Genomic DNA, 17,876 nt, shown 5'->3' with positions numbered 1-17,876 from the left:
TTAGCTCAAAACTGACTTAATTTCGTTTGACTGACTTAATTTTGTTTGACTGTTAATTTTATAACGACAGAGTTAGAAAAGGACCATTTACGAACCAAAATCATATGTTCAGGATGTAATAATTCAAAAAATAATGTTTGAGACTATAATTATAAAATCGTCATATGTTTAGGATCAAAAATGGCCTTTAGTCTTCTTTTTACATAAATAGAAATGATTAATTTTGATGGGTGAATTAAAATGAAAAAAATAAAATTATTTAGTACTCCCTCTGTTTCAAAAGAATATGTACTCTGGGTTCGACACGAATTTTAATAAAAAATTGGTACACTAAGAGAGTTAGAGAAAAAAATAATTAAAGTATTGCTAGTGGAGAATATGTATCATCTCATTAGAGATAAAAGAGTTTCCAAAATTAATAAGTGTATATTCTTGTGAGACGAACTAAAAAGAAAAAAAATTGCATATGGTTATTGGAGACGCAATGTTTGCTTTTCAAAAGACGATGTAAATTATTGAAAACAAATTTGGAGACTAGAATAAAAATCCATAACAAATCATATATTAAAGGCCATAAAGTATTATGCATTGGTTTAACTTTGAAAAATTGGTACTAAAAAAAATAATACTCCTAATAATACGTGCAACGTAGTGGTATGCTCTGTATATAAAAATATGGTAGAAAATGTGAATGATAATGTCAACCCAAGGATTATGTAATCAAAATTTGGATTGCAATTTGCAAGAAGGAATATGTTTGTGGAAAAAATTGTAACAGTTGCTATTTCCTCATCTCCTAAAAAGGCGTTGCGAATTATCTCATATAATCTTCATTATCTCATTCTTTCTCTCTCTAGAAAAACACAATTTTCGTTTTTCTCTTCCACCTGAGCTCTAAAGCCTGCAATAATGACGTCTGTAAGTTTCTTCTTTTTTCTAATCTTATTTTTTTGGATTGATTTGCATATCATCAATAAGACGATTTGATTTAGTAATTTTTATTTGAATTAAGATTTATCTGCCAAGACATGATCAAATGCAATTCATGTTTTTGTCCGATTAATTTATGTTTGATGTAATTCTTGTGATAATCTGGATTTCTTCCTGATCTTTTCAATTTGTTTTAGTTTTTTGGGTAATTTTTAGTTTTTATTTTCAAACTTTTCATCTTGGGAGAATGAATTGTTTTAGATTTTACTTAACATGCGAAATAAAGACAAGCATTTATATGGAGTATTAATTATTTCATTAATGTACCTAATTGGTAGATTAGAACATTGTTAACGTCAATTAGATCGACTAGGTTGGAACAACATGTACATGTAGCAATTGATGAACATTAATATTTTTTTTCTGGATGGGATAAAGAGATTTCAATTTATTCAGTCTTGAAAAGAGATGGTACTGAGTAGCTAAAATTAATATTACATGGTCAAATTTTGGCGGCATGTCTATTTTGTGGAGCGCAGCAGAACGAGAAGGGTCGGGCATTGCCTAAATTCGGAGAATGGGATGTGAATAATCCGGCCTCGGCGGATGGATTTACGGTCATATTTGCAAAGGCTCGGGACGAGAAGGCCAAAAGCTCGGCAGGGGGATCTGACCAGCCGGCCCGTACTCAAAGCACGGCCCGCCATGACGCACCCCGCAAGGTCTTTTATATAGATTCTCATAATTTTATTCTGCCTCAAAATAATTATATGGAAAAATATGACCTTTTTTCTAACTTTTTTTGTATTCATACAGACGGGTTGGCTTTGTTGTTTCTGAGGCGTCTATTGCGTTTTGGAGAACTGGAAATTATTAAAAGTGGAAATGTGCAATTGACAAGAAATAGACACACATATATATAGTGGTCAAATTCTATTTGAGACTATTGTCAATTTTTTACTTTGTTTTTGTATATGGATATATGTGTAACCAATAAATCGATTGATTGGCAGATTTCCGTATTTCCTTTCTATTATTGTTCTTATAAGACTATCTATCTATTCTCTCTCTACACACACTTAAAGACTAAGTAATGCAAAAACAATATTTATGATGAAGAATATATCAGTTGGATCATAGTGTACAGTTGATTTTGATCCGCAAAATGATATTATATATGATATAGCCTATAGGGGTACGTTATAATGTTAACGTTTCTTAAATTGTTAACTTGCTAACTCATCAACGTAGTGTATTAAAAATATCAACACGATCACATTAAAATGTCAACACATATTTGTATTGACATTTGAATATTAATGTCAACACAATGTATTAAAATATCAACTTAAGTTTATATTGACATTTCAGTATCACCGTGTTGACATATTTAATACATTACGTTGATGAGTTAGCAAGTTAGCAATTTAAGAAAAGTTAGCAACGGATCACACCACATATGGTATATTTATTAATTTATAAACTCTTTTTTTGGTAAAAGAAAGCTGCTAAACCCAAAAATAAATCAACTAATGAATATAAGAAACATAATCTATTATGGATTAACCAACTAATGATGTCAAATGGTGATAATTCTAAAACATGAACTCCTCTATGAAAGAAATTTGTACTATGCACATGACGAATACTAAATCAAAGTATCATAGTAAACCACACACTTTATGTACTATGGAGATACAATTAAAAGACATCAATTGTTGCATGATCATAAAAACACTCATAAAGCTATCAATTTTGACCTCTAACTTATGAAATCCTAACTAATTGGTCAGCTGAAGCCAAAAAACTATGTACCAAATTTTAATAGTCAAAATGACAAATTCAGTATTGACCACAATGCTCGACCTTTATGCTCTAAAAGCATCACAAAACAAACTTAAACCAAAAGCAAAGAATTAAACTTGATAATAGATGGCATTGGCACACTCCAAACTTCAAAGGTAGGCGCTCTAATTGCTTCTAGGCCAATACCATCTTAAAACATGCTTGTCATCTTTGGTTTCTATTTTTGTTAAATATAATTTCATTATCGATTATAGTATTTTATTTGCAGCATGTATAAATATTGGTGAATTATTGAATATAAAGTTGTTATTGTTGTTCACCTAATTGGCTCAATTTCTGGCCATCTGATTCAACCAACTACTGCAAATATGAGATCTTTGAAGAGCTCAACTAATTTAATCTCCAAATTGAATGCTACTGCTATCCATCCAACTGTCTTCCTCTCACCATATCGTCTCATATATATATATATATATATATATTTTAAATTAACTTCATATATTTATATCATATATATGAAGAAGGAAATTACAAATCAACTCTTATAACAAGGAGGAAATTACAAATCAACTCCTATAACAAGGAGGAAATTACATATCGTCTCATATATTACCCCTTGTAAATTTAGTTAAAACTTTGTCAATATAATTAAGAGAGGGGGGCCTATCTAAAATTTTAAAATTGCAGCATATATTTATTTTGATCATCTCCTTTTATATATATATATATATATAGAGGTGTGTTAAGGTCCTTCGCAGCTTTTCAGTCCAAGCTTCTTTTAATCACAGCACTTGGATCCTTGAATTGAATGGTTGTGATGATCTGCATTATTACACTATAATGGTGCATTATTAGTCGGTGTGCATTATTAAACTAAAAATCTGCATTATTAAATAACACGTGGCATCAATCTAACCGTCGGATGACAAAATCGTGGGGCTGAGATTAAAAAGAACAATAGAACAAAAAGGAAATGAATACATCCATATATATATATATATATATATATATATATATATATATAGAGAGAGAGAGAGAGAGAGAGAGAGTCGTGATCATATGATAACCCCTAAATATCGTAATAACCATATACCCAAATCTGGACCACACATATTTCTAATCATGCGGTTGAGATTCAAACTTAGATTTACTTCATAAACAAAAAAACGCGGGGTTAAACTGTCATTTCCCTCATTTAATTTCTGAATTTCGCCAAATATCACTTAAAATGATAAAATGATATGTTTATTGCATATAATGATAGTTTTGCCGGATACAATGATACTCTGAGTTGATAAAATGATACTTTTGACTGACTGATAAAATGATAAAATGATATATGTTAGGTTTATTGCATAGAATGATAGTTTTGCCGGATAGAATGATACTCGGAGTTGATAAAATGATACTTTTGACTGACTGATAAAATGATAAAATGAGCGAAATTCAGAAATTAAATGAGCGAAATTTGGATACGTAAATTTTATCATGAGCGAAATGACATATTTACCCCCACGCTTTTTTTTATGAAGTAAATCTAAGTTTGAATCTAGACCACGTGATTTTAAAAATGTGTGGTCCAGATTTAGTTATAGGGTTATTACGGAAATTAGGGTTATCATTATAATGCACCCCTATATATATATATATATATATATATATATATATATACATATATATATATATATAGGGTTTTGATCTATGCAAAACTAGATTTAAATACAGAAACGCAGAACAATATCATACGTAGGGCACTTTTAGGTCATAGTTAGTTAATTTTTAGGTCATGCTAACAAAGCATGACCTAAAATGATCTTAGCATGACATTAAACCCAAATATTATAATATGACCTAAAATTACTTAATTATGACCTTCGTGTTTTTGGTTAATTATTGACCATTAGATCATCTAATCCTAGGGCCAAGATTTGAATTAAAACTAAATCATTTGAAGAAAGTTGTTGTAAAGGATATTTCGACCCGATATAAAAGTCTGATACGAATATGAACGAAATTAATGAAGTTAGGTCAAATTTTATTGGACTTTTGTTATTACCAAGCTGACATGTTAAGAATCTGATAATTTTGTGTTAGGTTCGAGTAACTTGCTAAAAAATTATTATTATTATTATTATTATTATTATTATTTATTTTAAATATACTTTAATTTTGTTTTCTAGACTCGTATAAATCAAATTTAGATCAAGTAAATTAGATTTTTTACCATGTAAATGAGATTATGCAACATTTAAGATAATGACAATATGTATTTCTTTGAATTTAAAACATTTACAAATTAAAAAAAAAACTTTTGCCATTTTTTTGAGTTAAAGGAAAAGAAAATAAGGAATCATGCACCATTTAAGATAATGAATTAAAGACAATATGAAAAGAAACTAAATATTTTAGAGCACTACAAACTAAATTTTTTTTCTTAAATTTTAAAAGTATTTAAAAAATCAAACAATTATAGGAAAGATTTACCAACTTCCATAAAAATAAAATAAAGTGGTCATCATTAGTCCTCACTTAAAAATATGACATTAATGTCTTTAACAAAAAGAAGCAATCTATTTTATTTCACATTACCATACAACAAACCAACATAGCATAGGGAGTAACTATATAAATATAAATCAAATTGTTAACTAAAACCTCAAATCTCACTCCCTCAAAATTATCTCTCATGGCGGATTGCATCTTGGAGCAGCTCAAATCTCAGCCCACATGGCTTCTCCTCCTCTTCTCCCTCGGCTCCTTCTCTCTCCTCAAACTCTCCATCTCCTTCCTCAATTGGGCCTACGTCAATTTCCTCCGCCCCGCCAAAAATCTCAAGAAATACGGCTCCTGGGCAGTAATCACGGGCCCCACCGACGGCATCGGCAAATCCTTCGCATTCCAGCTGGCGCGTAAAGGTCTCAACTTGGTTCTAGTCGGCCGAAACCCTAGCAAGCTCGAGGGGGTCTCGGGCGCGATTAAATCCAAATTCGGGGCGATTCAGATCAAGACGGTGGTGGTGGACTTCTCGGGCGAATTAGAAGACGGGGTATCGAGGATTAAGGCGGCGATCGAGGGTTTGGATGTGGGTTTGCTGATTAACAATGTTGGGGTTTCGTATCCGTACGCGCGATTCTTCCACGAGGTGGATGAGAAGCTGCTGAATGATTTGATTAAGGTGAATGTTGTTGGGACCACGAAGGTGACGCAGGCGGTGTTGCCCGGGATGGTGGAGAGGAAAAAGGGGGCGATTGTGAATATTGGCTCCGGTGCTGCTATTGTTATTCCTTCTGATCCGCTTTACTCTGTTTATGCTGCTACTAAAGCGTTAGTCCTTTTGCTCTTTTTCTTGAAAGATTTTTCATCTTTTCTTGTTACTTTGTTTGATGTTTAGTTGATCTGTTTGATCTCTCTCCTTTTTGCCCTTTTGTTGGTGTTTTCGTGTTTTGATGTCTCTGTTTTGTTGCGTGGGTTGTTTGATTTGCTGGTTTTGGTTTAAAGTAACGTGTGAGATTGGTTATTTGATTAATTAGCATTTTTTTGTGAGGTTTGAACTGTTTATCTTTCTCTCTCTGTAGCGTGATGATGGGATTTGGATTTAGTATTGAAGTTTATGGATTTCAAATGCTGGGAAAATATATATTTTTTCGTGCCTAACCTGGAATTTCTTTAGATTAGTTGATATTTAGCTTATCTTGGCTCTCGATCTGAGGGTTGATGCTGGAATTTAGTATGAGATGTGAATAGATTTGAAATGTGAGGAAAAATTTGGTTTCTTTGTGTGCCAAATCTGGAAAATTGTTTGCTGTTTAGTTAATCTACGTGAGTTTGATCCGTTCTCTCTCTCTCTCTCTCTTTAGATGGATGCTGGAATTAGTATCGAAGAAGTGGATATATCATATATGTGAAATGTAGGGGGTAATGGTTGGTTGCTTGATGTTTGACCAGCTGATCTTGTTGGCGGTTGATTTGTTGCATTTTGGTGTTAAGATTGAAATTAATGAATCTGAGACTGAGTTGCAATTGATTCAGTAGGTTTTTAGTTGTCTTTCTTTTTTCCTTGATTCTTGAAAAGTAGATATACGTACAAAGTGGTTGTTTATTGTGTGCCTATTTTAGAATCTGGTTACAATTTTTAGTGTTTAATTCTCTGTTCTTAGTGAGGTTTGATTTGCTGGCTTGTTGGTTTTGATTGAAGCTTTTTGAAATGCGTATTAGGAAATAACAAGTTGTTATAAGTTTGGTGGTTCTTGATGTATGCCATTTTCAATTTTGGTTGCTACTGAAATTTGAGTATTGTAGATGTTAGATGTAAAAAGTGGTTAGTCTTTGTTCCCATTTTAGAATGAAGATTATTGTGGTTTTGAAATATGAATGAATAAGTATGTGTATGCTCGTGTATTACTGTTTTATCGGGTGACTGGACTTATATGATGGATTGAAGGTTATTTTTATGACTCCGACTAATTTGAGTGAGATTATGAAAGGGGGGTTCAACTTTGTTTGCTGGAACTACTGTTTTACTAATTTGAGGTTGTTTTGTTTTTACAGGTATATTGATCAGTTTTCAAGATGTCTATACGTTGAGTACAAAAAGAGTGGGATTGACGTACAGTGTCAGGTATTCCGCTCAGCATATTCTCTTTTTCTTTCTTTGGAGTATCAACTTTGCATCAAGAATCCCATTGCAATAGTCGTAGTGCCTTTCAATTTCCTTAAATTAGGGATCATGTTTAGGTCGGCAGATTTCAAGCTCCAGTTGACATGAGTTGCTATGACTATCATTTGATTCTACGTCAGATGCCTTTATATATGCCATCGTCATGATTAGCACGGGTGGCAGCCCCTAAATCACAAATATTAGGGCTAAATCTGTTATTCTGCTCTTGGTAGGTACCGCTGTACGTTGCCACAAAGATGGCATCAATCAGAAGGTCGTCCTTCTTCGTTCCATCAGCAGACGGTTATGCTCGTGCAGCTTTGCGTTGGATTGGTTACGAACCCCGCTGCACTCCTTACTGGCCTCACACCCTCCTATGGGCTGTGGCAAATTCAGTGCCCGAGTCAGCCATTGACGCTTGGCGTCTCAAGTTCTGCCTCGCCATTAGAAAGCGAGGACAACTCAAGGATTCGAGGAAAGAGGAGTAGAAAGCCGTTCTATCTCTACGTTTCATTCTTTCATTTCCACACTCATCAACTATGAATGTTGTCTAAGAAATTAGTTATTTGTGTAACTTATATGTAACTTTCTTTGCTTAGAACTTGGATGTATTTTCTCATTTTTCTTGAAAAAACTCTTAGAGCATCCACTACGCTGTCCCCTCACCGTCCTTTAAACTACTATTTGAGGGTTCCACTGTACTTTTTTACTTACGCTCCGGCTCTTAACCGGCTCTTAACCGGCTCTTAAATTACTATTCATTCAATTTTAATTTTTTTTCCGACAAATTCAATTAAAAAAACACACTTCATTAAAATTAAAACAACATTACAACTTAAAATTCAAAAAAAATAGAAAAAAGACATAATTAAAATCCTAAAAAAATAAAATGACATAATTTAATTTTCTCCGCCAAAGTTTTCCTAAATGTGCTTGTATAGACGGATCCTCTTGGAGTTGGGCGTGGGCGCTAGAGTCACGTGTCCTTGTCCGAATAGACAACCGTGCTTGTATAGACGGATGCGCTCTACTTCGCGGCGGACTACTTGCTTTTGAGCTTCCGGGGGATTCGGGGTCGAATCAATTTCCCGCCTCGGGTCCTTCGTCTTAGACAATCATGTTGTGCAAGATTATGCACGTATACATGATGTCAACCATGCTCTCCATGAACCACGAACGAGCCGGGGCTTTGATGATGTTGAAGCGCGCTTGGAGAACCCCGAACGCTCTCTCCACATCATTGCAAGCAGCCTCCTGCTTCTGGGCAAAAAGAGCCTGCTTTGACACATTTGCTCAAAAGGATCCATTAGTTTGAGTTGATTTGAGATGGAAATTGGAGTGGATATAGAGAGGATTTGAGAGGAATATATGTGTGTTTGTGTGTGAAATTAGTATGAAATAGGAGTATTTTATAGAGTAAAAAAAAAAAAATTAAAAAAAATTGAAAACGGCAAAAACAAAACGGTAACATTACCGTTTGAATTTTTTTTTATTAAAATTCGAATTAAAAAAAAATGAATTATTGCGTCATCCGTGACGACGCCCACTCGCGGGCCAGCGAGTGGGCGTCAAGCATGCATCGGGAGCTCGCCACGTCGCCTCGGCGCGTGGCGAGACGTCGCGTCCCGCGTCGCACAGCGACGGGCTACGGGACGGCATGGCGACGGGCTGGGGACGGCACGCACCGCTGCAACGCGTCCCGCGGCGGAACCGTCCCTCCGGAACGGAACACGGGCTGGCGGCGGCACGCGTAGTGGATGGCCTTAGTGTGTGTCCGTGCTTAACGTGTACTGATGAAATGAAATACGAAACAAAGCTTATGATTCTGTTGAAACCAAATGAGTAACAGATCAAGAACTTAGTTTTCTATTTCTTACACCGTTGGATCTTCTTGACCCGATCCACGTTTTCGTGTAAAAACACGAGTGAACATGCTCACCGATCTCTTCAGCATACGAGCCTTGCTGCTGCCTGATTTCTTACCAAGCTGTGCTAAGACGTCCCTCATGCTCTGAACGTAGGGTATCTCGATATTGACTTGGTGATCCCGATTAGCCTTCGCCCTAGAGCCTTGAGCTCGGCCCGTTTAACTTCCGATTCAGGGTCTGTCCCGACGTGGGCGCTCTTCAATCTCACGGCATCGCCGCTAAACAGCACCAAGCTGCCCAAATAATGCTCTTCTATCTCAGAGAGGCTAGCAGCTTTGATTTGCTCTTTGATGATCAGCGAAGGGTTGAGAAACCACTCATAAAACACGTCTTTAGGCCTATTTGAAGACGTTATTTCCACGCCTTCACCTGTATCAACAATCTTTCTATCTTTTCACGTTTCTTAAAAACACAGAAAAAATTAGAAACATTTCTTCAACTTACTCAACAAAATGCCACCACAATCAGCTCTAGCTGATCTCATTAGTGTTTGAAGAATGCAGTAAGCAGGCAACCCAACGGTGAGCATTCTCCGGTTCATGGCCTCATCGACGTCGATCAGTTTTATCGTGCCTTCGAAAACCAAAATTTCGCCTTGACGCCGACACTCCTTGAACAAGGCATTATTAGCTAGCTACACAAAAGAGATGGCGAAAATCTTAGCATTAGACATGAAAAAAGTTTTGATGACTGCATTCCATACCTCGAGAGGCTTCAGTTCGAGCATCCGGGAAGCCCTAGGAGAAAGCGGGGAGCTTCGGCTAGAGAGGGAAGTTGGCAGTGGAGAGGCCTTCTCTCTGTAACGCGGTCTGGGGAACAAGGACCCCTCGGGCATGCCAAGAACGCCATTGCTGTATTCATCATATATCGACACCGAGGCAACAATGTAGCAGAGTCCAAACCAGATTGAGCTCTCCTGCATAGCAAAAGTTGAAGTTTCCAACAAGATCACTAACTATGTGACTGTTTCACTCTCTCTCTATCCGACCTGGTACACGATGACAGCTGCGTAAGCACCCAAGAAGACAGACGACACGATGGAGCAGACAACGGCTGCAGCCACGACCAACGGCCAGAGCAAGATTGTGAGCCCTGCAAAGGGCACACATATGGTCTCCAAGAAGGGCCCTTCACGGCCAACACAGTCTTGCAACAGGCGATGCCACCCCTTTAAAAGCATGTAGGGGCTCTTGCACAAGGCGAGAGCCGAGATCACAGGCAGGTCCACCACCACACCCGCAGCTCCAGCAACAAGAGCCAGAGGAACGTGCAGCAACCTGCACAGACGCGAGCTCAAATTGGCATAACATGAAACCGAGAGACGGCCTAATGACAGAAGGGAGGGGAAACAACACCGGGTTTCATAGCGTTCCCCCTCTCAATGGAGGAGATCGTCCATGATTCAGAGGTAGGAATGGTAGCAAACATCAGAGAAATCCCTTATCATAGTGAAGCTCCCCTCCACAGCACTCCATGTCCCATCCTGCAAATAATTAGAGAGAAACACAAACCACGCCATTTGAGAAATGGAAGGACTTAAGCTCATTAGCTCAGAAACAGTTGCATACACAAATGCAGTGAGATAACTTGCTGCTCTTCCCTTCTCCGACTGCCCGAAAAGTGGCAAGAATCGGGGAGAAGAGGCCGTATGCTGCCCCGGAGAGAACGCTGCAGGCAATGCCGATTGTTGGCCATGAAATTAAGGCAGCAGCTAAACATATGCAGATTATGAGCTTCAAAACTGGAACAAATTGCTTTGTGCTGCAAATATGAAGGCATTCAAGAACAATATGCAATGTGGTTGCAATGCAATCAGTGTCACAAAAAGTTCAAACTTCAAAAACTAACCTTAAAATGCAATAATATGTGTAGAAACAGTGCATAGGCCAAAGAAGTAGTATTGTCCCAGAAATTCCAATTGTCACTATGACGAGTATTACAGGGAACATAATGATACCTGAAATGGAAAATAAAATCTTCTATCTTTAACCACATATTAATTCAAGAATCTGAGATTAAAACAATGAGGAAAAAATATTAAGTTGAAGTGATGGAATTGATGCAAACCTTTAATGAATCCAAGAAGCAGAAGACTGCTGAAGAAAGGCAAGAAACATAACAAGTTCCACAAAGAAGCCCAAAACCCTCTAGAAGTTTCCATTTGCCTCTCAACTCAATAAAAAAAACCTATCTCAGATTTCTGCCAATGGATGAAGTAATTAAAAATACAGTTTTTTTCTTCACTCAACCTTAACTTCATCAAAATATTAGGAGGAGACAAGACTAGTGGGGTTCTCAAAACGAGGGAAAATGAGCTAACCGAAGAGTATCATAGGGTTGCAATTGAGGTTAATGTTGATTAAAAAAATGTTGGAATTTTGTGGTAATGAAATACTTTTGCATTTGATAATGCAGTGGATTTTGTTAGTGTCATAACTGTGGAATTTGTGATGATGAAATAGTTAGTTTTGCAATTGAAATAAAATTTACCAACTTAGAAGAATGGATTTAATTAGTCATGCAATCCAAATACGATCTTTGTGTATTCAGAGACACTATTTATATTGCATGATTTTTGAATTTCTAATAATCTGAAATTTCAAGTTATCGTTGAAAATCAATTACGTGCGAGACCATTCAAAATCGAATTCAACATTTTGAAAAAATACACACACCTAGTTATGTTTTATTTTCTTACAAAAGGAGTTGGAAACATGGAATCTTTACATTCCATTAATCATGCATCCAACAAAGATTTTCGGCACCATTTATTCACTCAATGTATAAATTCTACTGGTAGGTACCGCTGTACGTAGCTGATGAGTCTCGTTCTCGGCCTTGGTTACTGGTCAGTATAAGGTGCTTTATTGGATAATATCTGCAAAATAGTTGTTAAAGTGTGCAGGTTGAAGTACTAAATCAGGAGGAAAGGTTCAGAAGGAATTCGAGTGAAAAAGCTACGAAAAGTGTGCAAACTGGTTAGTATGAGCAGAAAATACGCAAACTGGTCAGGATGGATGCTACAGAACTGGACACGAGAAGGAAGGACTTGCTTGGAATAATCACCTATCTAAAGAAGGGCAAAATTGTCGTTCCACATGAAGAGAAAGCCCTAGAAATTAGGGCAAGCCACCCTATAAATAGGAGCTGAACATAAAGAAAAGGGAGAAATTTTTACACCACTTCACTTAGGACTTATCATCACTACTACATCACTTTTGAGGAGAATATCTCTATTAGCTCTTAGTTCCATCTAAATCCAGCAGCCTGACTTGAAGATTCCGGCCACCTGCCGGCCAGGAGCATCATGCCTGATTCATTCCAGCCGCCGTAGTTCCAGAAATTCCTCCAGTTTCAGTTTCCGATGAGCCAAACAATCTTATACTTGCTTTGTTTTTAAGATTTCTTAGTTTAAGTACTTGTTTTTGCTTGCCTTTGACTTGGATTCCAGTAGCTACTTAGTTGGAACATCTTTTGGGTGATAATCTTGAATGCAATGAAGTTTATTGTGGTTTTATTTTGTGTTTCAGCTTGCTTACTAGTAGCTAGATCTGGTAGTTTTAAGTTGATTTCTGTTGTTTAAGTGCTTGAATCTGCTTTGCTTAGTTAGGTCTAGGTTTTCTTGGAGTGTTTACAAGTTTTAATCAGGTTAAGTTCATCAAAAATACATGGGAATCGTTTCTGCTTGCTTCTGTTACCTTGTCCCGCTGACCAGTTTGCGTAGATCTCAGTTTTCTTAGCTTTCGTTCTCAATTTCGAGTTAAATATTGCATTTACGAATTTTCAAGCTTGATCATTCATCAATGGAGTTTGTTAGATCTTGTTAGTTTAGCTTGGTGAAGAAGAAAATGTCACAATCAAAGAATGGGACCACTTGTATTGCTTTTGTTGCTTTATGCTTGCACTTTTTCTGCTTTTCTTCACACCTAGCAGACAGTCTGCCAGCATGTCCTTTGATTCCCTTTACCTTTTGTCTAGCCATTTTTAGTAAGTTTCGTCTAGTAGCTTCTCACATGCACACTCGCACCCTAGTTTACACACGCATTTTAATTTCTTTTAGCATGCAGCATTTAGAGCCCACCCTGACCTACTGGTCAGGAGGGGTATATGTTCCATTTCATTTTCCGACTAGGTGAAACTCAACCCCCTAAAAAAGCGTGGTAGCTAACCAACCGCTCCCAGAATGTCATCGCAAGTGTATCTCGCCTACATCCATCTCTGTGGGATTCGACCCTTACTCCACTATACTAGCCAGTAGAAGTGGGTTGAGGTATTTTTTTGTTGATAGGGAAGATAGACACAGACCCAATGACACAGCTAGGTCTAGGTACCCTCCTGGCCAGTTGACACGCACACACAGAGTCATAGTCTCATCTTTTCCCTCCATCAAATGGCGCCGTTGCCGGGGATGGATGGCGTTTTTGCATACATTTGTTGCATGACACTTTGGTGTACATATAGTTAATTGTTTTTCTTTTCTTTTGTTTCTTAGTTTATGAGGAGTTTTGTTAAGAATTTTGGTGTGAATATTGTAGATAAACTTTTCTTTATTTTTTGTGTTCCGCAGTTAAATGAAACTGAGTCCAACTGGCCAAGGGAAGAAGGGGTAAATCCAGTCACCACTCATTCAGAATTAACCACTGCCTTGCCTGTTGACTTGGATGCGAGCGGTGAGGAGGATCGCAGCACAACCATCAAGAGTGAACCAGAATCAATATCCGCAACTGAAGAGGAGAAAGCCAACATGGCTGACCAGGAAAATGATCCCGAGATAAGCTCGTTGTACGCTCACTTGGATGGAGAACCACCGCAAGCAATCGTCACGACCCTAGGACAAGAAGCAATCTACGTGGAGCCCCACATTATGGCCATCTTGCCTGTGTTCTTGGGAAGGAGTTGTGATAGCCCATACGAGTTCTTGCATGAATTTTGTAAAATCTGCAAGGCTCTAAAGCGGCCAGCGGGGTCGAGCGAAGACGACTACAGACTGAAGGCCCTTCCCTTTGCCCTTAAAGAGGAGGCGAATACTTGGTTCAAGAGGCTGCCACCAAATTGTATTAGAACCTGGTCTGACTTCAAGATGATGTTCTTGGATCAGTTCTTCCCAGCGGCCAGGACAAGTGCACTGAGAGATAAACTCCGAGGAGTTACACAAGGTTATGATGAGACCCTGAGTCAGTACTGGTCAAGATACATGGGTCTGTTGGACGCATGCCCAAACCACCATATGTTGGAAGTAGAAATTTACTCGATTTTCTATGAGAGGATGAATGCGGAGAGCAAGGACTTAGTGAACTCATCAAGTGGAGGAAGTTTTTCCAAACTACGAGTTAGTGAGGCCAAGAGAATTATGGAAAGACTTCTCTACGCGAAAAGAGCCTGTGACAATCCACGTACTCTCCCGTCCAGAAGAGGTATGGCAAACGCTGCAGCAGTAGGAAATAATGATCAATTAGAGAGTCGGATTGACAAGCTCGAGAGGACACTTTTGTCAGCAATTGAGAAGAGTAAACCGCAAGTTCCTCCAGTTAATGCCACCATGGTAACTGCCCAAGAGGATCACTATTCAAATACGACTGGGCTTTGGAATTCAAATAGGAACTGGAATCCTGAAAAGCAGGAGTACACGCCTTGGAGAGAACACCTGGACTTTAGATGGGGAGAGGGAAACTCTAACCAACCCAACCCACCTCAGAATGCATGCGATGGACCCCCAGCCCAAGATTCACAGCCGAACTGGTCAGGAAGAAACCAACATAATCCGCACCCACCAAATCCATATGAAAATACCACCTATGTGCCACAATATCAGATGGGAAACCAGAATTACCAATCACACTCACCCCAACATTGCCAAAATCACCCATGCCCTAACCAGCATCACCACCCCAACCAGTTCAGTCAGTACCCTTCACACCAAAATCAGCAAAAGTACCCTTACAATCAAAACCATCCCATCTACCAGTCGCATCCCAATGGCCAGTATAACTCCCACCACCAGCAAAATCCCTACATACACCACCTGAATCCCAATCACAGTCAACCCCACAACTCTAACCAATTCGGCCAGTACCCCTCTCATCAAAATCAGCCAAACTATACCTACCACCCATACCCTAACACCCAGTATAATCCCCACCATCAGCAAAACCCTAACCATTTCCTACACCAAAACAAGTCAGGAAGATCTATGGAAGAGATGATGGGAGAGATGCTTGCTTACCAGCAAACCATGAGGAGTGAATTTCAGTCGAATAATGAAGTGGTGCAAGGCATGCAAAATGCCCAGAAAGAGCATTAGAAAAATATGGACATGCTGAATAAGCAACTGTCCTACCTGGCCAGTTCGATGAACGAGATTTGTGGGAATGCGAAAAGGCTCCCAGTTACGGTACACATACCTGACAAGGCTAATGTGAGCAAGGTGACATTGTGGTCAGGAACATCCTACAAGGAGCCTGAACGGAAGGAGTCAGTTGGGGAATCAAGAAGGACGAAGGATAAAGGGGACATACTGACCAAGATGAGTGGTCCTGATGAAACTGAACCAGTTGTTGAACCTCAAATCAATCAAGGTCCGGAAGAGAATTCAAGGGAAACCACTAAAGAACCTGATGAAGAGGATATTGAAGAGACTATTTGTCAGAAGTCAAGATTCACTAGAGCCACTGGGGCTCACCAACTGGCCGAGAAGAAGGCAGAGAGAAAAGAAGGGTTGAAGCACGCATCGAGGCGAATCATCAGGCGTAGGATTGAGAAAAAGAAGGGGCCCAGCAAGGTTCATGATCTTGTAGAGATCTCAAGCGAGGAGGAGAAGACTCCTTGCAACAAAAAGAAGAGCAAGGACACTGATACTGGCCAGGAAGATAGTGGACCTCCTACAAAACCTGGGGAGGACCAAAAACATGCTACAACCTGGGGAGGATTCCGTTGGATATTTTTTTAAAATCGAAAATAATACTAAAAATTAAAAAAAATATTTTTGGAATCCCAAAAATATGACCGTTTTTGGATTTTTTTAAAATTTTTTTTAATCCCAATATCATTTATAAATTACACATATTCATCATCCATTTTTCACATCAAATTATCTCTCAATTCATCACCTACATCTTCCTCTCTCACTCAAACACTCTCTAAATTCAAAAATGGATATGAACGCTATCATTGCAAAAGCGGAGCGCAAAGAGCAAGAATACTATCAATAATATTATGCCGCCTATGAATTCTATGTCGCCCCCGCCCCTCCTCATCGACCAACGAGATCAAATCGCCGCTACATCCCTCGTGACCGGGAGGGAGCCCACGAAAGGCTCGTTGTCGATTATTTTTCTGACGAACTGCGGTTTCCGACAGATTACTTTCGGCGTCGTTTCCGCATGTCAAAACGGTTGTTTATGCGTATTGTCAACACATTGTCTGCCCGTGTTGAATATTTCCAATCACGTAGAGACGCAACCGGTCGGCAAAGTCTCTCGGCGTTGCAGAAGTGTAATTGTGCCCTCCGACAACTTTCTACTGGGCAAACGACTGACCTCTTCGACGAGTATTTACATGTGGGTGAGTCAACTGGAATCCTATGCCTCAAAATATTTTAGGTCGCCATTCGTTCTGCTTTCGGTGAGGAATTCCTTCGGGCACCCACCACCGAAGATTGTCAACGGTTGCTTCATCTTCATGAAACAGTCCACAGATTTCCTGGTATGCTTGGCAACATTGACTGCATGCATTGGAAGTGGAAGAATTGCCCGAATGCTTGGAGGGGCAACACTTAAGCGGCCACAAAGGCGGCGGCCCAACGTTTATCCTTGAAGCGGTCGCAGACTACCGCCTATTGATTTGGCATGCATATTTCGGCAATAGGATGAATACGAAACTAGATTCAAAATTTGAACTCAGATTTTAATATCATCATCGTACAATACCTTTTCCGACCCTCTCAATCAAAATCCGGCAACAATCACATCCCCATCTCCCAAATCAAATGAGCATCAGAGCATCCACTACGTTGTCTCCATACCATCCCTTAAACGACTATTTAAAGTCCCCATTGTACTTTTTTACTCCATCCCTTAATTAAGGGACTTAACCTGCAACGCTCCATCCCTTAACCGTCCCTTAAACCGTCCCTTAAATTACTATTCATTCAATTTCATTTTTTATTTATATTTCCAACACAATTCAATTAAAACAAAAATACAACTTAAAATTTTAAAAAAAAACATAATTTAAATCTTAAAAAAATAAAAATGACATAATTTAAAATACAATTTTATATGGACATCCTTGAATGTTTTATGTTTCACTTTCGATGTGGGACAAAATCATTCTTGGATATCTCTATAAAAGAGAAACAACCAAGAATGATTTTGTCCCACATCGAAAGTGTAACATAAAGCATTCAAGGATGTCTCTATAAAAGAAGAACAACCAAGAATGATTTTATCCCACATCGAAAGTGAAACATAAAATATTCAAGGTTGTCTCTATAAAAGAGAAACAACCAAGAATGATTTTGTCCCACATCCAAAGTGGAACATAAAACATTCAAGGTT

The 17,876-nt window shown here is 38.3% G+C and overlaps 1 protein-coding gene, 1 long non-coding RNA gene and 1 pseudogene across 2 annotated transcripts; 2 read left to right on the top strand and 1 right to left on the bottom strand.

Moving 5' to 3' along the window:
- Positions 1 to 781: 781 nt before the first annotated feature.
- On the top strand, positions 782 to 1,937 carry LOC121803565. The gene is made up of 3 exons (XR_006051074.1): positions 782 to 918; positions 1,470 to 1,652; positions 1,747 to 1,937. It is a non-coding gene; the product is annotated as an uncharacterized LOC121803565 (long non-coding RNA).
- A 3,415-nt stretch (positions 1,938 to 5,352) lies between these two features.
- Positions 5,353 to 8,144, top strand: LOC121805183 (very-long-chain 3-oxoacyl-CoA reductase 1-like). Its single transcript, XM_042204972.1, has 3 exons — positions 5,353 to 6,060; positions 7,285 to 7,354; positions 7,627 to 8,144. Exons 1-3 carry the CDS (start codon positions 5,423 to 5,425, stop codon positions 7,879 to 7,881), a joined length of 963 nt encoding a protein of 320 aa, XP_042060906.1. The 5' UTR covers positions 5,353 to 5,422; the 3' UTR covers positions 7,882 to 8,144.
- Positions 8,145 to 8,905: 761 nt separating this feature from the next.
- LOC121803353 lies at positions 8,906 to 11,482 on the bottom strand (annotated as a pseudogene).
- Between the last annotated feature and the right edge of the window lie 6,394 nt (positions 11,483 to 17,876).

This window comes from Salvia splendens, chromosome 5 (genome assembly GCF_004379255.2).
Source record: "Salvia splendens isolate huo1 chromosome 5, SspV2, whole genome shotgun sequence".
Taxonomy (NCBI): Eukaryota; Viridiplantae; Streptophyta; class Magnoliopsida; order Lamiales; family Lamiaceae; genus Salvia; species Salvia splendens.
This window is presented reverse-complemented; position numbering and strand designations above follow the sequence as displayed.